Below are 27,382 nucleotides of genomic sequence, written 5' to 3'. Positions count from 1 at the left end.
GTGCGGTGCGCCGCCCGAGCCAATCCGGCGCGGCCCCATCACTCTCCCCTGCCGCTGAGCCTGGCGGGCCTGGGGGCGGAAGGGGCGGGGCGAGAGTGCCGGAGCGGGTTCTGCTCGTGACACTTCGCTGCGGAGGGGATGGCGGCGGGAGTGGCGTCGCTCTGCGGGATGCTGCAGCCTCTGTGGCGGCACCGCCGCCGCTCAGGGCCGCCGCTGCTGCTTCTCCAGCTGCTGCTCGTGTGGCCGCCGGGCCCCGCTGCGGCCGGCCAGCTCTCCAAGTGGCGGCTGCCGGTGCCCATGGTGAGCCAGCAGGGCCCCTCTCGCCGCCTCCGTCCCGTCCGGCGGGCTGCACGGACGGGTCCCCGGGAGAAAGAGGGCTGTCGGGGTGGTGGGGACCGGCCGCCTTGGGCGGTTCTGGCGGCTCAGTTTAGGACCCCGGCGAGCGAGTCTCCTGACCCGCGTCGCCAAGCTGCACGTGTGAACAGCGCAACCCGGAGCTTCCCTCCGTTCCTGCGCGATGCCCTGTCGCTGCTCCAGGTGCATCGATGGCCGGGGGCCTTGTCGGCTTCTCGTTGCTGCTGCAAAGGCACTGCCAGCGCAGCGTGACTGCGGGGAGTGCCGTTTGCCGATTTTACGCACCCGGGCAAGGGTTTGTTCTACTTCCTCGTTTTGAACACCACGTTTAATTCGATCTCAAACCCTGGCCTCCTAACCTGTGGTCCGTGAAGTAATAACCAGGAAGAGTAGCTCCCTGAGCAGGTGCAGAGTGCATTTTCCTTGTAACCTCATTATTTGCTGCCTCCCCCCCCCCCACTGGGAGATAAAGAGATGATTGTTCTTGTGGTGCTGAAACGTTGCCAGGTCGAGATCTCAGCCCCAGATCAGGGTTTTCCAACAAAAATTGCACATTGATCACAAAGAATCGCCTGATGCTAGCTGCTAGTAAGGAATGGTTTAATACGATACATAATTGGATCTGTCCAGAGTGGTGAACATGCATGGGTGCGCTGTTTGTACAAAAAGTGAGAGACGGTACAGGTGTTGTTTTTCAGAGATAATCTGTGCAAATAACTGCTCATGTGAGCAGGCAATGTAGGAGGAGCAATTCATGGAGAATCACAGTAGTTGTGTCTTGTACACAGAAGTAGCTGCTGTAATCTTATGTGTCCCTGCTCCAGGGTTACCGTACATTGCTCACAAAAGAGGATCACTGTTCATTTGTGATGGAGGTAGTAACAGAATCCAGGACCTCATCTTTTGCAACCAGAGTCCATGGCTGGAATATCATGTGGGGTTTTTGTGGGGGTTTTTTTGGTAGTGATAATATACTCTTTGTAGGATTCCCATCAATTTTATACTTACTGAATTTCCTCCACACCCACCAGAGAGCTTTGGTATGTGTGCAACACTCCTGTGAGGTAGGCTAGCTTGACACAATGGGTGATACTAGAATACTGAGTGAGCTTTGTGGTTGGGTTGGGATTTAAACATGGGTCTCCCATTTCACCATATTGGCATCATGTGTAGCCATTTTTTCCTTTATAGGCAGTCTTTAGTATCTGATGTACATTGTATGCATCATAGCCTTGAGCTGCTCTGAAAGCGTCTCTTTTAAATGACGCTGCCAAGTTGTCAAATGCAATGTTTACTAACTGATCCACATTTAAGGCAGCACACATGCAAATATGTGAAAACCCACTGACATGAGAGTGTTGTCACAAGTTAAATGAACTGTGTCACCCTGTTGTCAAAACCAAACCCTTTATCCTGCAAAGTAGAGTGACTTATGCTAAGACCAGATAATTTATCATGATCTGACAAACAACTGAAAAGAATTGTAACACTCCTGTTTCCTGTGATTTTTGCTTCTGGTTTATATGTGTGGCCAAATTATCTTCACTGCTTGGCTGAACGTTAAAAGATGAAGGATTTGAATAGACCCACTGATTTCAAGACTAAGTCTGACTCAAATCTCAATGCTTTTATCTCCTGGTTATGAATACTCTGTGGTAACTTAGCACTGGATAAATTGTTGACTATAGCTCTGAAGAGATCAAAGGTATATGAATCATATGTGAATTAATTGACATGTCTGTGCCACTCTTCATCAGAATTGAGTGCAGGTAGTTTGCAAAAATAATTATAATACAGTGGAATCCTACACATGTTTTCTTACAAGTTAATGCCACTGTTCAGTTGGACATATTCCCAAGTAAGTGGGTACATGGCTATTAGCACTTATGTGGTGTTTTCCCTCAGTCCTAAAAGCACTTTTCATACATCATCTTAATGATGGAGCTGTACAGCTTTCTCCACATGACTAATAGAGACTGAGGAGATAAATTTGGTGTTGGCTGGGGCTGATGGGAATTGCAGTCTTAAATATCTGGAGAGCACCTGGTTGGCGAAGGCTGACTTAAAGTATCAACTGATTTTGTGGATGAGTAAGATTTGAAATTAACACCTGATGCCTGCATGTTTCACCATCACCACCAACAAGAATCGATCAAAATGGATCACCTTCCTTACTTAGGAGTTTTTAGCACATGCATGTTCTTTGCTTGACAGCATCAAGTAATGACATGGTTGTGTGAATGAGCCTTCATAGATAAAATACCAGCATTTCCTGATGGTGACGCATGTAAACATGAAAAATAAAGTAGTGTCACTTTAAATAATGGGGCCAGATTCAACTAACCTGTTGTGCTAGTAGAAGCAAGTGCAAGGACCCCTTCTAATGAAGCCAGGCTTTGCTCCTCCCCTCCCCGCATACCCCTTGCATTTCCTCCAAATCTGCTGTGTAGGGTTGGGAAAATTCCTGAAATAGTGCACCATCTGGGAGGAGATGGGAGATAGTTCCATCTGGCAAGTATTAGCGCACTGTTGAATTCTACCTATAATTGTTTGTGGAATTCGTTTAGATGTGACCCATCAATCATTGAGTAAGCAAGTAGTATACAGCAATGTATGTATCAACTTGTGATGCCTCATCCGTCTATGTTTACTCAGAAACATAGTAATTAATGAAGAAGTAATTTCTCATTTCAGTAGGAATTATTCCCTGACAAATGGGCAGGTGGCTGCAACGTTAGCACTTCCTATACCTACCATTAATACAGCAACGTGTAAGAGTACAAACGTAATGTGTATACAGGAGTACTTGAGATCAGAGGTGGGGAACTCATGGCGCTCCAGTTGTTGGCCTCCATCTCCCATCAGCCTCAACCAGAACGACCAATGGCCAGAGATGATGGGAGCTGTAGTCGGGCACCATTTGGAAAGCTACAGGTTCCCTTGTCCTGCTTTAGAACATGCTTTTACAGATACATAGGAGTTTGACATTTTTGGGGTAATATAATATATTCTTATTTACCTAGTATTATTGCCAAGTAAAATATATACTAACTAAAGTTTTCTCATATATATATGATGGCCTTCCATTCGAGCTTCTTCTGTTTGCTTCCTTTTTTCCTCTGTAGGAGAAGAATTTATTTCACTTTGGAAAGATTCTCTTCAGCAACACTACCATTTTCCTAAAATGTAAGTGCATTCATACTATAGCTTATTGTATAATATGGCAGGTATTTTGTAATAGTTGAACAAGGCCCTGTTGGCCTTGTTTTTAAGACATCTGAAGGCAACCCTATATCGGGAAAATTTTAATGTCTAATGTTTTACCATTTTTAAAGGGCTGTAAGCCGCCCAGAGTGGCTGGGGAAACACAGCCAGATGGGCAGGGTATAATTAAAATTATTATGATTATCTTTATGAAATTTTATCATTATACAAATCTCATAAATATTACAAAATCACATACAAATTAATACAATCACCAGAGTAATTCACCTACACAGTCACACTACACAAGAATAATTTAAACGCACAACCTACATTCAGAGTCACTCTACTCAACCAAATCACTCTGCTCAATTCTCCCTTTAATGAAGCATTCAAACATTCAGCTAAGCAGTAATCATGTACCAAAAAATAAGTTTGCTAAAACCAAAATTGGCATGTAGAGCTTCCAAGCATTGCCCCAAATTTGTTTGCAAGGCTAATCAGTGTAATGTCCATGGACCATATAAAAAGGTAAAGGGACTGCTGACCATTAGGTCCAGTCATGACCAACTCTGGGGTTGCGGCGCTCATCTCGCTTTATTGGCCAAGGGAGCCAGCGTACAGCTTCTGGGTCATGTGGCCAGCATGACTAAGCCGCTTCTGGGGAACCAAAGCAGCGCACGGAAACGCCATTTACTTTCCCGCTGGAGCGGTGCCTATTTATCTACTTGCACTTTGAGGTGTTTTCGAACTGCTAGGTTGGCAGGAGCAGGGACCGAGCAACGGGAGCTCACCCCGTCGCGGGGATTCGAACCCCCGACCTTCTGATTGGCAAGTCCTAGGCTCTGTGGTTTAACCCACAGCGCCACCCATGTCCCTTGGACCATATACATATAACCTAACAATGCCCCCCCCCCCCCCGGTGATTGATTTGTTAAGTTGACTACATTGGTTGTGCATTCTGGAAGTTAAGCTTTGTTCAGCATTTTACTTCCTGTCCCTGTTATATAGATTTTATTTCTATTTCAAAAGGGCAGCGTGCATAAAAATGTCATATGTTTATTATAACTATTATAATTATTTAAATTTATATACCCACAAGTCTCAGGGTGGTTCACAGGATAAAATTACAATATAAAAGCACAGAATACATAATCCAAATAAAAAGAGAAACAACTGAATAACCCTGCCCCCCAAAAAGAAATCCTCATATTTTAAAAGGGCATTGGATGACAATCAACCAAAGGCCTAGTTAAAGATGTATAGTGTGTGATAGATTTTCTGGTCAGGCCACTTTTAAAAACACATAAAACACGTAAAAGGCACAATATAAAATGGCACGGCAGTGAACTGTAAAGCTCATTTGTTAGCCCTTTTCTTCTCTTGATACAAAGGGAGTCATTTGTTAGTGTGAGCTTGTGGCATTTCATGTTTTGTCCTGAAGGTTGCGTTCTTGGCATTAACTACCCTGTTTATCAGAGTTCACCATATGGCTAGATGTTTGGGATACAGCTCTCTCAATCTTCCTGCCTCACTGCAATGTAATAAGCTGAGGTTCCAAATTATGACATGCTGCTGTGTCAGCAAAGCACTCCTTTGTATGGAAAGGATCTTGCCGTGCTGGATTACTTGCGGTTAGTGCAAGTGCTGTGCTAGTCTATCATAGATGGGGGGGGGGATGATATGGTATGTTGAGTCCAATATTTGGATTAAAAAGCATTATTGTTATAATTGTTTCCAGATTGCCTAAACAGATAAGATGTTATTCATAAAAACAAAAAGAAGACTTGGGTTGTTAAGGGAAGCCTTCCTAGTGGGGTTAATGAGATGCTATCAAGAACCTTTTAGTAATACAAAGAGAATATGATGCTTCCTGTGTTTCTTAAGTACTATACTTCTCTTATTTCTTTAGTTGAAGGCGAGGAAAGTGCATGTGATCCGTCTCAAGGCTACAATGTCAGCTGGTACTTGAGGTATTGTGACTGCTACAATGAGGTCTTCAATTTTGGGGTAAGGAATTGGCATTAGGAACGACTGAAGTTATGCAATCTGTTGTTTAAATTATGCAATCTGCAAATTATGCTGTAGCAAATAACCCCAGCTGCTTTGATAGTTGAGCGTAGTTTGTTAGCCACTGTTGCCCGAGTTAGAGCTGTGCTAACCTAATTGATTTATGTTCTACCACATCCTTACAGGTTCAGGATACACTATTTGGCCTCTGTCTCCAACAGGTTCATAAACTAAATGTGAGGTTGGCTGTCTTGAGGGAACAAAAAGGGGCAAACTAAAATATCCAGGCCCACGAGCAGAGTTCTAGGGTACATGGTGAGGTCATTGCAAAGTCATTGGCCCGACACTTTGCATGTCCCTCCCACTTGGCTTTTAATGAACTGGGGAGGCAGCAATTCATTCATGTGGTTCTTGTTCCATGTGAGAAGGCTGAGCTTGCAAGTGTGCACTCCTACTGGGGGCTGGGAGAGTCTGGCACAGACGACAGTGTGACCTTAGTACAGTGGCACCTTGGGTTAAGAACTTAATTCGTTCTGGAGGTCTGTTCTTAACCTGAAACTGTTCTTAACCTGACATACCATTTTAGCTAATGGAGCCTCCTGCTGACACCGCACGATTTCTGTTCTCATCCTGAAGCAAAGTACCTGAGGTACTATTTCTGGGTTAGCGGAGTCTGTAACCTGAAGCATATGTAACCTGATTTACCACTGTAATGGGACCCAAGTTCAACCCTCCAATTCTCCCTCCACCTTGAATTTGGCCAGCCCTGCTGATTGGCCAGCCTCCACTTCACCAGCCCTAGGAACTTCTCTCAGGAGGCGGGACTGACTCAACCAACTCCTCCTCCCTTGCGGGGACATCTGACACCAACCACTAAACGGAACCCTCTCTTGTGTTGCTGCTTGAATTCTCCCCAATAATGCCAAGGTTGCAATTTCGAGCCCCGTATGGGACATTCCTGCATTGCAGAGGGTTCGACGAGACGATTCTCAGGGTCCCTTCCAACATTATGATTCTATGATTCTATTTTCCCTGCCCGGAATTTCATGGGCGGAATTTGCTACTTAAAGGGGGGACCTTCCTGGAAATTGTAGATATAAAATCAATGGCCTTTAATGGTGTCATGAAAGGAACAAACGAAGCTGCCTTGATAGAAGACATTTTGACTGCCTAACCCAGTATTATTTCTGCTGTCTGTAACTCCTTAGGGTCTCAGGCCACAATGTCATTCCTTCAAAGTGTTGTAACAGCCCACAGGCATAATTTCAGTATTTCTATTTTAACATTTTGTCTAACGCTCAACTGGATCTTTAAATTGCATTTTGATATGTATTGACTTTTTCCTTATGATTTTATGACTGTAATATGTGTGGCCCGCTTTGAGATTATGTTTTTTAAAAGTTATTTTAAAAATGAAAAATCAACCTGTCTTTCGCATCACCTGTTACCGGATCCTTTTAATGGGGTGCCTGGCATTGATGTTTTAGGTGAGATGCAGGGTTGGATATCTTTTCAGCTTCTTAGCTGCTTGTTGAGTTAACCCCTCATTTTCACTGACCCTTCAGCTAGATAGAGTCATGCCTTGTTGTCTTGACAGGATGAGCAGGCAGAAGTTTACGTTGGAAGTACTGTAGAAAACCGGCCAGGCTGGCCAGGATACTACGCCATGTCTTCGCACTATTTCCCCAACTGTTCTGAACTCTTCAGACCGCAGGTAGGGTGGAAGGAGGCAGGGTGGGGGGGGGGAATTGTTGGAGCTAATGTTTTCTGGTGGCTTGAAGGTACACATATATCCATATTACTGGCCCTGAAAGAGCTTGTGGCATCATGCTGCCTATGCAAAAGGCCATGTGAATTACTAAGGGATAGAAACTCCCCGAAAGATGGGGTTACAAGGAGACTGGGCTCCTTGTGTGATGTTTCTATTTATAGGTCCTATTTGGCCTGTATGATGTTTTGGGTGCATTTTATTTGCATTTTAATTGTTTTTCTATTCTCTTTTTTATGTAAACTGCACTTGGAGCTTTTATTGAAGGGTGGTATAAAAAAATGGCTATAACTAAGTAGGTAGAATGTTGCTGCATTGTATTATGACACAATATGTAGTTTTTTGGGGTTAAGTATATATATAGAATATAGAATATTTCCCCTTTTTCTTTTTTGAATTATATTATAAAATGTTAATATGTATTACATATTTAATTTAAAACGCTTCTTTTATTACTGTTTTATTAGAGGCCATACATTGGGACAATATATATATTTTAAATCTAAAACTTCTGCGTCCTTGAACTCAGTCCCCACATAGTTCTGTGTCATTGTAACACCAAGTAAAGAGTATTTTTGTTTATCTGAAATTCTATCTATCCATTTTTTATATCTTCTGGAACACACACACACACACACACACACACACACAAAAGTATATAATGCTTTGCCTGTATGGGGGTTGTTTTTTTGGGTGTGTTTGTGTCTTTCTGTATATATATGTGTATATACATGCACATAAAGAGTTTTTAATTTTTTTACTAGATTTTCTACAAAGAATTTGTTCACCCAGAACCCCTCTCAGGTGGAAAACAAGAGGATGGAGCAAACTATACCATTGTATCAGAGAATTCTGTAAGTATGAGAGAGGTGCTATATAATACAGGAGAGGATCACTTTTGTGTTTGACCATTCTTGGTCCCTCTGCCTGGTTACTGGTTGGCTTGTGTGTGCTGCTGATAATGTCTGTGCTTGGCTTTCCCCCATTAAAACCACTAGGATTTGAAAATGCCTAATGCTGATTTCATGATAGATTTGTACAAACTGTATGCTGATTTGTGGTTTAGCTTAGATTGCACTCCTTTTCTTTTTTCTCCCAGGCAATGAATGCTGTGATGAGAACCTGGCAAGATGGGCCTTATATCTTTATTGTGCAGATTGGAATTGTATCCTCAAAGGATGCCAATGTGAAAACCAAAAGAGCGACAAGTGATGAATTGCCAAAAGTTACAGCTTCCTCTGAGCCACAGGGAACACATTTTCACAGTGAGCCATGCACAGTAGTTCATTGATGTTTGAAGTTTGTTCTAAATGCTTAGACACCACTCACTGTTTGATCTCCAGGATTGTATCTGCGGCAGATTTTCAAAGTGAGCCTTGAGCTTGCTGCAGGTGTAGCCGTGGATGCCAAGTGTTGTCGGACTGGATTCCAGAAGGGGAAGGAGGCAAGAGTTCATTGTTATTGTATACCAAGCCTTGGGCATTCAAGTGTAGTAATTGCTGCAGACACTTCAATTCTTGGAGTCTATTTGATACTTTCCCCCCCAGTTGGCGCTCCTTTTTCCTTAAGAGCAAGAGAGAGAAAATGGTAGCCCCATATTTAGCTAGCTAGCTAGATACAATGCTTTTTTTCCTTTAAAATGTTTAGGGGTACTCCTATTTCCCTACTCATAATAAAATACTGCCCCTCAATGAGGCCAAACTTTGATTCACAAAATGTTTAGGGGTATGTTTCCCTCTGCTCCCCCCCCCCAAAAAGCACTGGATAGATGTTTAAAATCCCATGTATTTCTGGAATGTTGCCAATACATGGGGACTTCTTCATAACTTTCAGTAGAGAAAAAGGAGAGGCTGAGACCACTCCTTGTTCTGCCATTAAAGGATGTGTATGCAGGCAGTAATCTGATTGTACTTCTTCCTGTATTTGAATGAACAATCTGTTAAAGAAGCAGTTTGCCAGCTCTTGTACTACTAGCTTATGTGACCATTACAAGAGTAGAGGCTGTTACTTTCTTTCTCAGTGTACCATGAACCCTCCCCCCCCAAAAAATACTTCCATAATTGCACTGGGGAGAGCAAAAGCAAGAAGAATTATGGAATATCCTTACATGAATTCACTGAATAGCATAGCTGTCAGCTTACAGATTTGAAAATAAGGGACCAGCAGCCTTGAAAATAAGGGACCAGCAGCCAAAATAAGGGACCTGCAGCCTCACCTGTTCCAGGCACTCCAGTCTTCCTGTCCTCCTGCAGTCTGGTCAAACTCATGCTGGTAGCTTCGAGAACACTGTCCAACCAACTTTGTAACCAGATGTTCAACTGAATAGAATCACATGCACCACAAGGCCTATGCAGCCTCAACTTAAGATGCCTCCCCAGCCTTGATTTGCACTGCAAAGTTTGCAGCAGCACGTGCAACAAAATGGCGTCCAGCATTCAAAACCCCCCTCCGCTTGCATTAACTAGCCACACACAAGGCATGCAAGCTCCACCCCTCCAGTCGTTCTTAGACTTCTTATTGGGTGAGCAACACAGCCAAGCAACACAGTTGGAGCCTCCCTCCTCCCTGGCCGGCAGGGAGGGAGGGAGAGGAGCTGCTTCCTTTGAAATTTAAGGGACATTTAAGGGACATCCATCAATAAGGGACAGCAGTGGGACATGGCGCTGGAATAAGGGACTGTCCCTTCAAATAAGGGACACTTGGCAGCTATGCTGAATAGAATCTTTGTGGTCACTGGTTGTTACTGCTACTATTAGTAAATTGTTGTGAGTTGCTGCTTTATGTTTTTAGTGGTTGTGTTGTTTTATGGATTTCATATATTGCTTTTATTTTGTTTGATTTTGCTGTAAACTACCCTGTGGTCTCCTAAATACATAAATCTTAAAAAAATATATATTGTAGAGCTGGAAAAGATGCAGAAAAAGTCAAGCACAATAATCTGGCAGCTAAAGCAACCACCCAATGGGAAAGGTTGTGATGCTTAGGGCTTTTTAGTTTGGAAGGTGGGAAACGGTGAATAGGAAGGGACATTGTGCATTATAGGGAAAGCATGGATAGATTTTTTTCCTTCCTCATAATATTAGAACCCAGGACATCCAGTGAACAGTGAGAGATGAAGGGCAGGCAAAAAGAAGTACTCCCCCCCCCTCCAAAATAAATAGTTGAACTTTGGAATTCACTGCCACAGCATGTGATGATAGTTATTAACTTATATTGCTTTGAAATGGCAGTTAGACGAATTCATGGAGGATAAAGCTATCAGTGACTGCTAATAAGTTATGATGGCTATATTCTGCCTCCCAGGATTACATGCAGAAAGCCTCTGGATATCTTCTGGTGGGGAACCAAAGTGGGAGAGGGCCTTCCCCTCCTCCCTGTGGGATTTCCAGAGGGATTTGGTTTGCTGCTGTGCAAAACAGGATGTGGGACTATATTGGCTCTTGGCCTGATCCTGCAGGCTCTTCTCATGGTCTTATGTATTCCTGATTCCCTACTTGTGCTTGTTTTTTGGCAGTGATCGTGGAAGTGAAGGGTCCGTATGAATACCTCTCCCTAGCAGATTATCCTCTCATGATCGTAAGTTGATGCTCGTGGTTTGTTTCAAGCACAAATAAGTTTTCACAAGTTTGGATGACAAGTGACCATTCTCAAGAAACCTGGGATGGGGGGGGTGTAGCTCTGGGGCTTAATTCTAGCATCAGATATCACTGTTACTGAACATTTTTTGAGTGTTGTCGGCACTGGACACTGTGCAGAACACGGAAGCGAAAGGGTCCCTACTTTTAACAGCTTAGCGGCTGTTTCAGATACACAGGAAAGTGGTAAGAGGTCAGAGACTGACAGTGAGTGATGGGGACAGCATAGTGGAGAAACAGGTAAGTGTGGGTTAGGATGGGTCAGTAGTAAAAAAATATACAACTATGGTTGAGAAAACAGACACAGCTTGAGAAATGGAAAGCGAGTGGTATTCAACTAAATTTTACTCAGAGTAGACCCCTTGAAATTAAGGGACATCACTCAGGTTCATTGATTTTTATGGTTCTGCTCTGAGTAAATGTTAGTTGAATACCACCCAGTGTTGTTCATCCGGGCGCCCATGATGGATAGTTCTTTGCAACAGTTCTTGCATGTAGTCTTTAATCGTCAATGTCCAATTCACCTTTCAAGTCAATCCTTCCCAGGACACACTTGGACCTTTTAAAATGACATGGCAGTATGCAATATCTTAAGACCCTTTTTCTGAAAGCAATTATGTAAGCATTTTCTTGCAATGTAGAAGCAGATTGGTATTGTCAGTACAGCAATTAATGCAGAAATTGAATTTCTCAGGTACAAGTTTTTTGCCTCTCACATGGTAAAATCGCTGTTGCTTGTATTGTATTTATTTCTCTTCAGTGTGTTGATGCTTTCTCTATTAATGCCAGGGTGCTTTAATGTTGCCCTCTCTAGACAACTCTGCTACCATGCAAGAGAACCATTGATCCTTCTTTTGTGTAAATAAAGTGGTATTGATCTTCTTTTTTCTGGGGAAAGGTGAAATCCTTTTGCTTCTGTCGGAGATGAGATGATTCCTTGTAAAACCAGGAAAGTGCCTCAAAAGGATCTCATTAGGTCAGGGAAACAAAAGTTTATAGATACAGTCAAACCTTGGTTTTCAAACATCTCAGCTGCTGAATGTTTCGGAAGCTGAACGCCAAAAACCCCCGGAAGTGAATGCTTCTGTTTTCGCACATTTCTTAATTTTCCCCGTTGAACTTGCTGACAGCCCTTTGATTCTCAGTTTTCGACGTTTCGGAAGTCAAACAGACTTCTGGAATGGATTGTGTTTGAAAACCGAGGTTCCACTGTACAAACCTAGGAGACAGAGTCAGGCAAAGCTAAATTCAGTGAAATCTTTATTAGCATTTGTAGCAACACTACTCAAACCTTGTGCTAGCCTTGCCTTTATTCTTTTTGAATCTTAGTCCTAAAATATATTGGGGGGGGGGGGTTTCCCTCATGGACATTTTCACCTCCCACATACTTAAACTGTGAAGATTTGTTAAATGAATAAATGCAGATAAGTAAACAGCTACAGAAATGCTGGTTGTAACTGGTTGAAATTGATACCCTTATTTTTTTTCTCTGTTTCATAGTTTTTCATGGTGATGTGCATTGTGTATGTGTTGTTTGGAGTTCTGTGGCTTGCGTGGTCAGCCTGCTACTGGCGAGATCTCCTGAGGATCCAGTTCTGGATTGGTGCAGTTATCTTACTGGGAATGTTAGAGAAAGCTGTTTTCTACGCGGAATTCCAGAATATCCGCTACAAAGGAGAATCTGGTATGTGGGAATAAAATTGTTAAATATTTCTGAGGACACAAAAGCATGGATTATTTGAAACCGTTGATCCATTAGCAATTTTATTTTTAGTGATAGTGTAGAAACATACAAATCTTCATCTCTTGTCACTATCTGTAGTTGATATCTGTCAGTTTAGCTTTTGTGGAGGGAGCAGTGTTTATTTGATGCAGACAGCTAGATTATCAGTCATGGAAACATAAATCTTATTTCTGAAGTGGTTTTGCATCCCGAGCCATCCTTTATGTGTGGATTAGTTAATGGATATTATTCTAAACATGTTTACTTCAGAGTTTTGTGGGGCAGGGTTCCAAGTAAGTCTGCTCAGGATTTCAGCCATTGTGCAGATATCTCTCTTACCTGCATATTGTGTACTGTGTGTTTTATCCTGTGCATTCTTTGTTCACAGTCCAAGGAGCATTGATACTGGCAGAGCTGCTCTCAGCACTGAAGCGCTCACTCGCTCGAACTCTTGTGATTATAGTGAGCCTGGGATATGGCATCGTCAAGTGAGTACCAGTGTTGGGCAAGCAGCAAAGTCCTCACCCCGAAAATCATTTATTCTCCTCGATCATTAGGATCAAACTCCCGAGTATCCCTCAAGGGTGTGGGTCCTCCATTTCACTTCTAATGCTGGAAATTCCCAATGCCAGCCTGCTACCGCTCTCCCTCTTCTAAAGCCCAGACACCAGATCTTGGGGAAGGGGGAGTCTGTAGGAGGTGAAGGAGGGCTCCAGTGATGTTGGGAGAAGGCTCAGAAGGAAAAGATGCACTCTTTCCCCATTGAGGATGATGGGACTGAACCACAAGTGGAATTGAGGTGAATGGTCCATTCAAGGTGGGCTGTGCCCACCTCATTCTGCTTGCTGTAAGTTGTGTGTTCCTCCTTTGAATGCTCACCCCGTTTGTAGTGAATTCTAGCTTGTCTGAAATTTCATACATTTTGAATCTGTGTTGTCAAAGGAGTTAGATGCATTTCACGTCTACTTGACCAATTATGATGGAAAACAGTTAATGCAGCAATATGAGCAATATGAATAAAACTGGCTAGGACTTGCTCTTGGGTGTGTTTCACATCCAAATCTGATATCAGCAGTACTAGGATAATGGAGGTGATTTGCAGCTGATATTATTGCTCTTTTATAATCCAGAGTTCCCGGTTAGACCAGTTACCTAGATGTGAAAATGACATTGGAGATGACCTAGATGATATGACTGATGTAATCTGTACAGCAGATATATGTCTTTCCATTGTTTTTCATTTCTCCCTTTATTCTCATTTCAGACCTCGCCTTGGAGTTACTCTTCACAAAGTAGTTGTGGCTGGAGCTCTCTATCTATTATTTTCTGGCATGGAAGGTGTCCTTAGAGTCACAGGGGTTAGTAATCACTTGCTGCAATTTCATACCTCTCATATGCAGATCTTCGCTTCCTACTAGGCAAGGCTGTATATATGCAGGTTCCACTTACTGAACACAATGCATTCCGTGGAACCCGTTGGTTAGGCACACGTTCACGTAATGAGTCCACAATTTCCACTATTTACTATGGAAATATTTCTAATGTGGGATTTGTCAGATCTCTCCCCACCCCCACTCCCGTGGTTTCTTCTTGAAATGGCTGCAGTTAATCAGCAAAAGAGAGACAAAGGAAAAAACTGAGTTGTCCAATTTCTCCTGCTCCCTGATTTGTTTGATATCCCTCCCATCCCTCTGTGGTTTCTGGCCCAAAGTGGCTACTGCTGAACAGCAAAGCACAAACAAACTAGGAAGTAAGGAAGTTGATTGTTCGGATGTCTGAATCTGCGGAGCATATTTATTTACATGCCAATAAGTGAATTTTTGGGTAGCAGGTATGCAGTTAGTGGGACCTACGTATAATAGGTAATAAGGGATGTTTGAATTTTATTGAATGAGCCTTTTTACTGTGCATCTGGTCTACACTCTTTCCACTAAAACATGTTTAAAAAGAGGCTGTTTGCCCCTTATCCTACTGTACTGTAATGTACTGTAAAGGCTTGTGCAGATTAATATTGACTTCATTTTTGTCTTTTGTGACTCAACCCTGCTTTGTTCCTATTATATCTGTTGCTTCCTTTGTGTGTGCGCGTGCACACACACACACACACACACACACACACATTCAAAAGATAAATTTCACTGACAGTTCTTCCTCACTTTATTTGGTTTGCATTTCTTCATTGCTATATGTTGTGCAGCTGTGTAATGTTACAGCCCCGTGTGCAGAAAGGTGATTGTGCCTCTAATACGGGAACCTTGAAAAGACCAGCTAACCAGCTTTGAATACATTGTGTAGATAATGCAGATCTGTGTCAGGTGGAATAAAGTAGAGATAGTGTGCATTCTTAGCTGCAGTAAAATTAGAAAAGGAAGTTCCTTCTTTTTTCAGTGGATTTTAGCAGGTGATCATGGTATAAGGTGGTATTCAACTAAGTCATGGAGTGGGCCCATTGAAATCATACTCTGGGCGTGATTTAATCAGATATCCTCCACAGGTTATATTATCTGTTTCTAAAAATGTAGCAATATATTACTGGAAATCAGGAAGTATAACATTTTTGAAATGTTTTCCCTGTGTTGGGTTTTGAATAATAATAACATGAAGAGGAACATGAGTTTTACATAAATCATGCACAAGTCAGTGATAGCATATAGAGCTGTGAAGTCACATGGCTTTGACTATCCTTTGAAGAACATTTGCCCCTGGGTGACCTGTTGTCCTGTGCTTGATAGAGGTCAACTGTGTAGCAGCCATTGTCCTTCAGTTCTGTGCTGGGCCCTGTTTTGCAGGAGTGGTTCATCTTTTAATCATGCATTTATCATGTATTTCAGTAAACTGATTCTCTTTTTGGTACTTTTCCAGTCTTTCCATGGTGTTACAGCTGTGGTAGCTAACTTCGGGCTGTCTATCATTGACTCCTGTATTATTTATTGGATATCCTTTCAGAAGTGCCGTAGTACGGTTTGCATTTATGAACAATGTCAGTATAAATCCTGGATGTTTGGTGATTGAGAAAATATGTTGTACGAAGAGGTACGGGAAGAAGTGAACAGCTAGTTAAATTACCCTTGTATCATTCCTTCCTAAAGCTTTCCTAGTTTGTTTTTAGAGCTCAGCAGTGAGTAAGCCACCTTATGAATGAACGGCAACATTTGCCAGAGCTATGAGCAATAAGCAGATGGTCCAACCACAGAAATTTCAGCATCGGTGGGGTGTAAATCTCAACGGTGTACTGAAATTCCATTGATTTTGATGAGATTAATACTCCGTTTTTTCCCTTTGATTGTGTGTGCTGTAAATGATACGGTTTATGGCTGGGTGTGTATTTTGCGCTATGTGAGTTCTTGTAAAACCAGGGCAATCTCCCCTCACTGCTGCTTGATGGAATGGTTCTTGCTGGGTGTCAGAAATATGCAGCTTTCAATAGATCAATAGCTTTCCTGTCAGGCAGAATGGCTGGACAGTACTCTGGTCCATCAATGGAGCCTTAAACTCCCGGTGCGGTTTTGGATCTAGAAAATAACTTAATGCTGTGAATCTGAGGGATCTGGACTTGTATCTTTCAGCTTTTCTGCAACATTTTTTAAAAAATTGGCTTAATACTAACCTCTTTTTTCTTTGAGCAAAGAAAATACATATTTGGTGTTCTACATTAATATAATAACTGGCAATAATAATAATAATAATAATAATAATAATAATAATAATAATAATATAATATTTACACCCCACCCATCTGGCTGGATTTCCCCTGCCACTCTGGGGAACTGCATGCTTGGGGTTTCAGTCCTTTACACGCTTCCCTGGGAGTAAATCCCACTGAACTCAGTTGGACTTCTGAGTAGACATGCTTAGGACTGCGCTGAAAGTCTTGAATCTTGCTTCCAGTCGGCCTTGGTCTCAATGCCTTTTTCTCTTTGTCTCTCTAGGCACAGAATGATCTTGCCTCCTTGGCTTTTATTCCACTGGCTTTCCTAGATACTGCCCTCTGTTGGTGGATATCCTTCTTCACTGGCTTATTTCAAGGACTGCTATTTCTTTGGAGTTGGGTTTTCATGGTGGGTGGTATCTATTGCAAGTGTTCTGCCCGATTCTGTTGTTGCTTTATTTTCCTTCAAAAACAAAATTTCTTTAAGGTGGTCATCCTAACTACACTTCCAAGGGGAAAACCCCCATTGAATTCAGTGGAATTTTCTACCGAGTCAGAATGCTTAATGCCACACTCACAGTCTGCTGACTCAAGAACATGGTGAAAGATGTACTTTTACAGCTAACATGGCAGATCTGATAGAGTAAGAATTGGCTGCCAGTTTTGGAGATGACCTTGGTGCAGTGATGTCACTGGCTTCTGACTGCTGAGGTGTTTCCTTCACATTTCTGTAGCAGGAAGAGCTATCTCTACTGAAAACATTGCGTGGACAGGCGGAGTCCCCCAAACCCTGGGCGGCCCCGTGTGGAATAACGACTCAAGACAACGTGCTATGGGATTAAAATTGGCCACGATTTTATTGTGTTTCAGATGTGGGTAGATCTTGGCTCAGGCACTGGCCGTTTATCCCTCCCAGTCCCCCACCGCGTATCTGGGGAACATTAGGGTTATCCAGTATGTGGGGGGGATGGGCTGGCTCTGGAGAACATATGTTCAAGCAGAGTGAGCCCGTCCCCGTTACGCCGCCTTCGCAGGGGAGAGCAATGACGACCTCTAGGTGTACGGCCAAAGCCTCCCCTCAAACAACCCCTTTAACGGGGAACCTTGGTATCGCTGCCGCAGAGGGGACAGAGGTGTGGGTCACCACTGCACGCCCTTCCCCATTTAGGGAAGATAGACTAAAGGATTCCGCCCAAGGCCAAAGTTGTGACGTTTTGCTATGGGAAAGGCAAACCTGCCAATGCAGGAGAATTCCTTTCTGGCCCTTCAACAGTGACCCTGACGTAGCAGCACCTGCGTACTTGTGGAGAAAAGGTTAACCTGAAAAAGAAGTCTTAACTGAGGGTGGGTAGGGTGGGAGAAGCTCTGGAGCCAACTGAGATTCCCAGGTAAGATGCTCCCCCTAATGTTTGGGCAGGTGGTCCCTCCTACCTGGCCTGATCACCTTGGCAACGCCTCCCCAGGCGGGATTGGGCAACTGGCTGAGGTAGGTGGAGACCTCCGGGTATCCCACCTGGGGAAGGCAAAGCCAAGCCTGTGCTAATAGGGTCCAGGGGGCTGCATGTGACCACACAAAGGGTGCCCCCCATTTAATGTGGGGAGTGGTCATTATGTGCTGGCTAGCCTTCAGAAGTTGGATAAATAAAGTGGGCAGAGTTGTTCCTTATCTGCAAATTACATAGCTCTTCCTGATGCAGCCTCATGTTCTTCTGCAGCCCTCGTGTGGACACCACTGAGCGTTGTGTTCACATGTGCGTGCTTAACACTGGAGATGTATTGTTTGAAAACAAGTCACTACATTGATGCCCTGGTATCATAGAGGGTGGGCTTATATGCCTTTTTAAAATGAGAAGCCTTTGAGGATCACCATACCAAAGCATTTTTTATAGCCTAATGTGAGGACCATAATATTTGAGTCACTGCTGAGTGTAAGTGGTAATTGAAACACAGTGTTGGAATAATGGGTGTCTGATTTGTATAAGCTCATTCTTTATTTTAATAGGCTATCATTGCTTTGGGGTTTGTAAGCTTCAGGTTCAGTTTGATATGTTAGTATTTCTGTGTATACTGCATCTGAATACCTTTAGTAATTGGGATATGCCTGTTGTCCAGCTTGATTTTTCTTGACTTACCATACATATTCATCAGTTTGACTCAGACAATGAAGTTGTTAAAACTTAGGAGGAATGTTGTGAAGCTCTCACTCTACCGACACTTCACCAACACTCTAATTTTGGCAATAGCAGGTGAGCTTTAGAAATATTTCCTTCCAAAATGTTTTACAGGACCTTTTTGAGCCAGATGTTATTTGAGATATCTACCACTCCATTGTTCATTCTGTCATGTCTGTGTTATAGTTTGCCCTCAGTTCAGTGCCTGTACCCTAAATAGAAAGTGAAGAGAGCTATTCGACAGTGGTGCAGACTCCCTCGGAACGTGGTGGACTCTCAGAGGTTTTAAATCAGGGGTTTAAATTCATGACCATTTGTCACGAATGCTTTAGTTGAGAGTTCTCATTGCAGGGGGTTGGACTAGGTGATCCTCGGGGTCTCTTTCTACAATTCTATGATTCTATTAAATAAAAGGGGATGCCTGAAAACAAATTAAAAAGTTCCAATTTCATGACTTGTTGGCCGTGTTTGGACACAACGCTGAGTCATTAGCTAAGGTTAAATAAATCACATTGTGCACGAGCATTCCTGCTTTGTTCTTCCTCTAGTGGGGAAAAAAATGAAGTGGCTGGCTTAGTGTTATGTCTGAACTAGGACTTGCGGCTTGTTTCTCTCCAGGCAAACTGTGAACTGAAATTAAAGTTTGTTTTTGGCTTCCTGGTCATGGCTTGTTTCTTAGTGTTGCCTGCAAACCAGTGTTTGTTTGTATTTTGTTTCTTCCAAGCAAACACAAGCTTTGGATACAATGCTAGGCCAGCCATTCCTCACCCCAATAGGCCTACTGATCTTACTATCAAGCTGCCAGAGCAGAATTTTCATTCCCCTGTCTTTTATTTTCATTTTCAAGGTTTTGCTCTTACTATACAAAGTCCTTAAGAGCTTGGGATCAGTTAAGTAAGCCCCCTATATGCTTACTTATCATTCCACGTTGGTTAGAAGTTGATCTTTCAGCAAGGCAGCCCCTGTGTTTTGGAACTCCCTGCCTATTAACATCAGGCAGCTGCTCTCACTATATGGCTCTAGACACTAGCTGGAAAGGCTATCTAGATATGTAATTCTAAGTCTGCTTACAGATGCAGACTTTGCCTGGATAAATACGACAATATTTGGAACGAGTTTATACAAAATGTAGTAGGCTGATAATATTTACATACTGTAAGTGATAGGATAATAATATCCAATTTATAAAATAATTTATGGGTTAGAGTATTTTTTGTATATATTCATATAATATTTTTCTCCCCTTGACACATTTTTGTGCCTTTTCTTTTTCTTTGTATCTCTTTATTTCTTTATAATTTAAAATATTTTAATAAAATATTAGTATAAAATAGATATATAATTCTGTATTGCATTTAAATTTTGCTAGCTTTATTTGTGTATTATTGATAATTATTTTATATTGTTTTACATCAAATGCTTAGAGATTAGTCTAGATTCAGCAGTTTATAATTCTTTGTAAATAAATATTTTTAGACAGATTTTAGATACAGAACAAATGCTCAAAGGGGCTTTTACTGCACAAAGAAATGTGCCAACTGATGACCACAAGCCCAATAACACACATTGCTACTTGACACAATCCCCAGGGTTATAGATGATTTAAAAGCAAATAACCTAAAAGGTCTTAATCTTAAAAGAGGAGTTATGCAGTTCATTTGCAGTTTCTAATATTTCACCAAATGTGTGTGTTTATCCCCACTCTTTAGCATCTGTTGTTTTTATCATCTGGACCACTATGAAATTCAGGCTGGTAGACTGTCAGTCGGTAAGTGTGATGTGACTTTTCCCCTACCCAAAAATGCTATGGAGAGTATGCTTTTGTTTGATAAGCTGGTGGCTAAGGATTGTGACTGAATTTAATACAAACTCTGTGCCTTGTTTCTCCTTGAAATGTTGGCATTTCTCTCTCTCTCTCTCTTTTTTTGAAGTGGTCTTTCCTTCCTGGGTGTGTATCTTACCTATCTTTTAATAACAGGATTGGCGGGAGCTGTGGGTGGATGACGCCATCTGGCGACTTTTGTTTTCAATGATCCTTTTTGCCATCATGGTTCTTTGGAGGCCGTCTGCCAACAATCAGAGGTATATCATTATCTTTTTATTATTATTATTGGAAACAATAACACCATAACAGTCATGTCCTATAGATCAGTTGATCCACAGCAGTCCTCACCAACCTGGTTCCAGGCACTGATGGGAGTTGTAGTCCAACAACATCTGGAGGGCACCAGGTTGGTGAAGACTGATTCAAAGCAGCCATCTTGTCCTGTCTGACTACAGTGGAACCTTGAATTGCGGATGTAATCCACCACGGAAGCATTCAGAAATGCCACGCCTGCGCACGTGCGCGGCGTGATTTAGCGCTTCTGCGCTTGTGCGAGCGGCGAAAGCTGGAAGTAACCGTTCCGGTACTTCCAGGTTTCCGCAGGACGCAACTTGAAAAGATGTAACCTGAAGCGGATGTAACATGTATTTCTGGTATCCAGTAACTTTCAGATGTAAAACATGTAACCATTACACATGATAATAATGGGTGGCGCTATAGTCTCTTGGGCTTGCTGTTCAGAAGCTTGTGGTTCGAATCCCCACAACGGGGTGAACTCCTGTTGCTCTGTCCCAGCTCCTGCCAACGTAGCAGTTTGAAAGCACGCCAGTGCAAGTAGATAAATAGGTACCGCTCCAGCGGGAAGGTAAACGGCGTTTCCGTGCACTCTGGCTTCCGCCATGGTGTTCCATTGCACTAGAAGCAGTTTAGTCATGCTGGCCACATGACCTGGAAAGCTGTCTGTGGACAAACGCCGGCTCCCTCGGCCTGAAAGTGAGATGAGCACCTCAACCCCATAGTTGCCTTTGACTAGACTTAACCGTCCAGGGGTCCTTTACCTTTACCTTAATAAAGAAAGAAGTCTGTGAAAAGTGTGTGTGTGTGTGTGTATTTCTGTGTGTGTGTGCTTTATTAATTTTTTTCTTTCCGAAAGGTTTGCTTTTTCACCATTGTCTGAGGAAGAGGAGGAGGATGAACAGAAGGAGCCAATGCTGAAAGAGAGCTTTGGTAAGAAGAAAATCTTCTGCTATATAAATGCAATTTTAGTTCCAGTGGCCACCCTGATAACATTGCCCTGCTTCCCTCTCCTGGGAATTGCTTCCCAACAAGCCTATCTCCGGTGCACTTATCTGAAGCCATTTAACTGGGTTCTATATTCCTTCCCCCTCTGAGCGTGGCAAAGAAATAAGATGTTGGGGACTTCTATTATAGATTCACATTAAAACAATAATAAATTTGAATCATAATCCGGGTGGCACTGTTGAATGAGCTTTATTTCTTTCCGGTATCCTACACAGAGGGAATGAAAATGAGGAATTCAAAACAAGAGTCAAACGGAAACCCTAAAGCCAGCAAAGCAGTAAGTTTGATTCTCTCATAGCTAGTGTTGGAGGTGGAACTTTCAAGAAAATTATTTTAAGATGCTTTACTAGATGATAAGATGCTCCTAGGAATCTGCCCATACTTCATATGGCACAATTGGTGCCCAATGTTGGTAATGTAAAAATAAGTGACAGGATCAGGCTGAGACATTTTGAGGAAAACGAGGTGCAACAACAATCCCTATAAATGTTGATTTGGAACCTTTTTGATCTATACCAAAGAATTTCCTATATGAGATCGTGAAAGTCTTTTATATCTGCTAAATCTTGGAATGTGTCTTTCATATGTATTGTACAGTAGTAGAATGGAAAAAATGAAATAGAGTAAACCTTGCGACTTGCATGCTTTTAACTTGTACACATTCAGATTTATGTGTGTGGCAAAAATTTTAAAAGTGGGTGGAAAAGGGATGGGGTTCTGGGAAAAATGACTTTGGCGATCCCACCTGCCATTGAAGTCAATGGGTTTTGGCTATACGGGATTTTTACTTTAGGTGTGATCCCCAGAACATAACTGTATACAGGCCTACTGTACTGTATATGAATTATCTATTGTAGCCATATTAACTAACTATTTTAGAATTAAAGAAGGAAGGGAATGTGTGTATTTTTAAATTGAAAATGGCTCTTGAGTACTGGAAAAACAAAACATTTTGGGTATTACATGTTTATTTAATTGCCCTTTATAAGGAATTTTTTTGATAGTTTTCAGCTTAGTTTTTTCAAATCTTTTTGTAAACGATAGATTTTCTTTTTATTTAAGATGTCGTAATTATTTATATCCTCCACAAAAAATAAGCAGAAGAGACAAAGGAATGTCAAATATAGTATAATCACCTTTTCCGTAGGGAAAATTTACGCAACATATTTTTGGTGGTTTCATAGCAAAATGTTATGTAATGTTATTTTTAAGTAGAATAACCATTTCTGAAACACATGACCTCTTTTTTAAAAATAAAAAATCTAGCAGGAAGATGATTTGAAATGGGTGGAAGAGAATGTTCCTTCTTCGGTGACGGACGTGTAAGTACATGTAATTTGACTTATATTTATAGTAAATATACTGGAAGCAAAATGAATGAAAACAGTAATAATTTTCTCGAATATTGGTAATGTTGCCAGTTGCATCCTAGAACTGGTGTGGACTTTTTCTGGTTTCTGCTTTTGGGGTACCAGCTAGCAGTCCCTAATACAGGCTCCAAATCCAACTTGTGACCTGCTGCTACTTGCTGCTACAGCCCATGAAAGTCCCTGTTGGTCTGCATTAGGGACAAGGACTATTGCCAATTGCATTTATTGTGCTTTCTTTTATACTGTGCTGTAAGTCTTCATTTGCTAAAATGTACTTTCTGCTCTAAATCTTGGAAAACCAAGTGCATTTCACACTAGCACTATTGCGATAAATTCCCAGTGATAATGTTTCTTGTCAGTACTGTGCCTGTTGTTAAAGCTCTTTCTTTCTTTTCATTCCTCTCAATCCAGTGCTCTCCCGGCGCTTCTGGATTCTGATGAGGTCAGTAAACAAACCTTCAGCAGCAATTTAAGTCTTGTGACACAACAGGGGAGTCATGAGCCCAAGAATTAAGGAAATGATTTTGGCCTCTCAAAACTGAAATACTCTATCCGTTCCAGTCAGTGCATCAAGGAACTAATAAAAGCAAAACGGAAGCACTGTTAAATACAGATCAGAGCTTTTATATGACGCAAGTACTTTGGAACTTCCAACCATCTGATTTTTTATTTTATACGATTTGCTACAGGGAGCCACTGATTTTTTGACAGTGCACTTAAAGCATTTGAGGGCAGGGCTTTGGCGCAGTGCCGGAGCACGTGCTTTGCATGCAAAATTAGATTCAAATTAGGTAGGGCTAGCTACCTTCAGTTGCTACCAGTCAGTGTGGACATTACTGAGTTACATGAACCCAGTGGTCTGACTTTAAGGCAGGTTCCTGTGTTCTGTTTCACACTTTTAATTTGTGGCTTGCCATTTAATAGACACGACACAAAAGAAAAAAGGGACTTTGACGGATGAGGACAATAAACAAAATTCAGGATACCAAACCTGATTGTTTCCATCTCCGCTCATGAGAGTTGTATCAGTTTTGAATTGTTAATTTTTGGCTTCAACTTTGTTGTTAGCTGCTTTGAGTTTTTCAGGGGGGCAGGATAGCTATGTTTTAAATGAATGAATGAATGCAGTTACTCATAGTTAAAGTTTGACTGAGAAGGAGGACTAAAATGGAGTGAAGCTTTGTGGGCTTTTGAAGAGACTTGAAAGACTAGAGAAATGATTTCACTGAGGAATTCTGGTTGTGCTCTTGGCATATGGAGTGGAAAGGTGAAATGGAGAATATCCTTTAAGAGCAAACTACCTTTAGGCAGCTAAGTGTAGTAGGGTTTGTTGACTGAAGGTCATGGGAAGGAGTACATTGGGATATCAGAACAGATTGGGTGGAACTAGTTTAGAGAGTTGTAAGGGCAAGGACAAGGGGTTTGTGTAGGCAGTAAAAGGAACAGGAAGCCATTGCTGGGATTTGAGGAGTGATGAGAGATGAATGGTGCAAATTCAGCAGACAAATTCTGAGCATTACAATATGCATTCCAAGCCCATAGATAAGCATTCAGAGTGTGTTTCAGGAAAAAACATTTTCTGTTCAGTCTCTGACCCGAGACATGTATGACTACCGTTTGCATACACTGTGATTTCATTTTCATTTTCAGTATGGTAAAGTTCCTTGCAGTGTGACTTCTATCCATTATTTTTTGTGCCAAATAGTTCTTCTGGGCATGCTCCTATCGGATATTTTCCAAGCTTTCAGTCAATCTTTAGGGCATGTAACAGTTTTCACTTACAGCTCAAAAGAATGTTCATCACATGAATGACAAAAGTCACATGATGTTCACTTAACGATGCCTAAAAGGAATTAGTTCTAAGTATAACTCCTGTTAGAGAAGAAGCATTTGCTTTGTGTTTTGAACTTTGGATAGTACACTAATGTTAACATCAAAAAAAGAAAAGAAATGTGAAACCTCATTGTGACCCATATATTAATATTGCAGGAAAGAATGATCACACATTTTGAAAGATCTAAAATGGAATGAATGAGGACAGTTTGCTTGACAAGGCTTCCTGCTGTTGAAGAAAGGAAGAAACGTTTTTCTCCCATGGAATGCTGCATTCTTCTGATATGTTCTGTGACGTTCACCTTTGGACATTGTTCTCAGAGGAAAGAACATTTTGCTTGGATCACTGTGGAAGGAATCACACACATGTTGATACACCTAGGAAAATGTTTGAATTTGCATTGCTGCTGCAAGTGTGGGTTTTAAGCCATTTAAACGTCTTGATTGCAGCACGTCTTTAATTTTTAAACATTATAGTCAAGCTAAATCTAAAACTGTTCTAACAACGGCCTGAGGAATGGTTAATTCAATATTACAGCTAAATCCCTCATGTTTTAACCACAGTGGGAAGAGGGGAAGAGTGATTGATGGTTTCCCCAAACCAGCACGGGTGTCCTAGAGACAAAGGCAAGCTCAAGCTTATAGACAGGTACCAGCGATTGCTCAGTAAGATGCTATGTAGATTTAAAATACTCTGTATCCAGCATCTGGGACAGTGTGTGTAGGATTGAATCTCGCCAGCCCAGTAAAGGACTGGTACCCATGAGAGATGCCAGAATCAACCATCTGTAAATGAGCCTTGCCCACAGTAGTGTGCATGCAGCAAACTGCTGTGTGCAGTAATCTATGGATCAGGGTCAGTGCCTTGCATTTTTATTGGATGTAGCAGCTTCTGACTGAAGATTCTGGTACTTGGCTGGTGAAAAGGAGAAAGTTTTAGAATGAGAACTCCTAGTTATGGGAAACAGTTAACGCATCACGAGGGAAGGAGGTATTTGGGGAAATTTAGGATTCCTAATATTTTTGGCAAGATCAAGTGCAATTTTATTCACTCTACTGTGTAGGAAAGATGGTCTATTTTAAGTTTTGCGTACGTAGATGCAGTGATCGCTTACGTGTTTGGTACATATCTCGTTGCTGGCAATGGGGTGTGAGCACGAGCAGTTAACTATTCAAATTAGAGCAGAGTGCAATTTAAATAATTTTTAAAAAACAACCCTCAGCACTTATTCACTGACCTTGACCAGCCCCATGCCTTTAGCCTGTGCTTCTAATATTGTTGCATTGGAGCATATTCCATAGACTCACAAATGCACTTGTGTTGGAGTCAACCTCCCCATACATGTTGACTCTTTGAATCAGGCCTGTTCAGGCTGTGACCCACCGAGTCCATTGCAGCCCATAGCCATGTCTGTGGCTTGTCAAATGCTTGACAACCTTCCTTCCTGTTTTTGCAGCTCTAGACAGACAGCAAAAGCAGTCGGGGTGTGTTAAGCCACAAGTTGTGCAGTCCTATCCTAAAAGTTTGTATATGTCAGACTAACCTATCCTAGATGTTCCCATATTCTACACAGAACTGTGACTTCAGATAGCAGCTTGTTCCTGTTGCTCTTCTCAAATAACTCCCGAATAGACCTGGTGTCTGCACTACATATCCTTGCCAGCTTCCAGGTCCCCCAGTACCTGTCCTGGGATTATTGAGCCACAGTGTGGCATCATTCTGATGCAATGTAGGAAAGTTAAAGTGGTGGCTCATAGCCACCTGCCATTGCTTCCAAGTAAATCCACGTCCAGGGGCCCAGGGCCCACCTGAGAGCACCTCCAAACCTGAATCTGGCCCTAAATACACATTCATATACCATATCCAACACTTTGTCGATTTATAAAGTTCCTAATAGCCCAGTCCCTAGGGCCAGAAGCATCCTATTATACTTCCAGTGACTCCAAACATTCTGCTACAATTATTCCCATCTAGTTGCCTTTCAGTTAGTTGTTCCTTGTCCCACCTTCCTTCCTACTATGATCTTTAATAAAGAGCCACCTCTGACAACATGCTTTTATAATGAAATGTATTTGAAAATTCAAGTACCTCACAGGATTTTGTAAAAAGAGATTCTCAGAAAATTAAGCCTGTCACTGAGATATTAAAAGTCCTGTAAAGGGGGCAAATTGTTTATAACAACAACAAACATTCTCCTGCAATAATTTAAGCAAATATGCTGTTTTGGGATGTTTCTGTTCTGGGTGTCTTGTGGGAGGGAAGGATTTTTGGGGGGTATTTTTCAAATGTTAGTGCCAAAATTTGGGCTTCATTGCTGGTTTTTGACACTTTCAGCCCTCTAGCAGCAGAACCTGGAATTAGGATTTCACATTAAATGTGGCATTGTTTGGATTTTGCTTTCCAGAGGCGTTTTAGCTGTACTTATGTATAAGTGGTTTGGTAATGGGTTTTCCTGTAACTTACAGGCACTCTTTCATTTGATTCAATCTGAGTTGCAGATTTCTGTTCTGTATAATAAAATCCTTTTTTTTCTTAAA

General features: G+C 41.9%; 1 protein-coding gene across 2 annotated transcripts; it reads left to right on the top strand.

The window, feature by feature from the left end:
• Positions 1 to 97: 97 nt before the first annotated feature.
• TMEM87A (transmembrane protein 87A) lies at positions 98 to 27,382 on the top strand. Of its 2 annotated transcripts, none has more exons than XM_081890364.1 (19): positions 98 to 300; positions 3,480 to 3,540; positions 5,471 to 5,568; positions 7,166 to 7,282; positions 8,101 to 8,190; positions 8,436 to 8,601; positions 10,851 to 10,912; positions 12,472 to 12,655; positions 13,083 to 13,182; positions 13,959 to 14,052; positions 16,624 to 16,696; positions 18,485 to 18,589; positions 20,224 to 20,282; positions 20,493 to 20,596; positions 21,493 to 21,566; positions 21,857 to 21,918; positions 22,908 to 22,963; positions 23,423 to 23,453; positions 25,001 to 27,382. In XM_081890364.1, the coding sequence occupies exons 1-19, from the start codon at positions 139 to 141 to the stop codon at positions 25,040 to 25,042; spliced, it is 1,740 nt and encodes a 579-aa protein (XP_081746490.1). In that variant the 5' UTR covers positions 98 to 138; the 3' UTR covers positions 25,043 to 27,382. The 2 variants fall into 2 exon arrangements, with proteins under 2 accessions (XP_081746490.1, XP_081746489.1); XM_081890363.1 differs by lacking the exon at positions 16,624 to 16,696 and adding an exon at positions 15,557 to 15,632.

The sequence above is a fragment of the Podarcis melisellensis genome (assembly GCF_964234715.1).
Source record: "Podarcis melisellensis genome assembly, chromosome: 1".
Classification (NCBI taxonomy): domain Eukaryota; kingdom Metazoa; phylum Chordata; class Lepidosauria; order Squamata; family Lacertidae; genus Podarcis; species Podarcis melisellensis.
This window is presented reverse-complemented; position numbering and strand designations above follow the sequence as displayed.

Coding starts and splice junctions, on each gene's coding strand:
- TMEM87A (XM_081890363.1), top strand. CDS start 139: ATGGCGGCGGGAGTGGCGTCGCTCTGCGGGATGCTGCAGCCTCTGTGG. Junction 20,597..21,492: donor CCGTCTGCCAACAATCAGAG/GTATATCATTAT, acceptor TCTTTCCGAAAG/GTTTGCTTTTTCACCATTGT. Junction 21,567..21,856: donor AATGCTGAAAGAGAGCTTTG/GTAAGAAGAAAA, acceptor TATCCTACACAG/AGGGAATGAAAATGAGGAAT.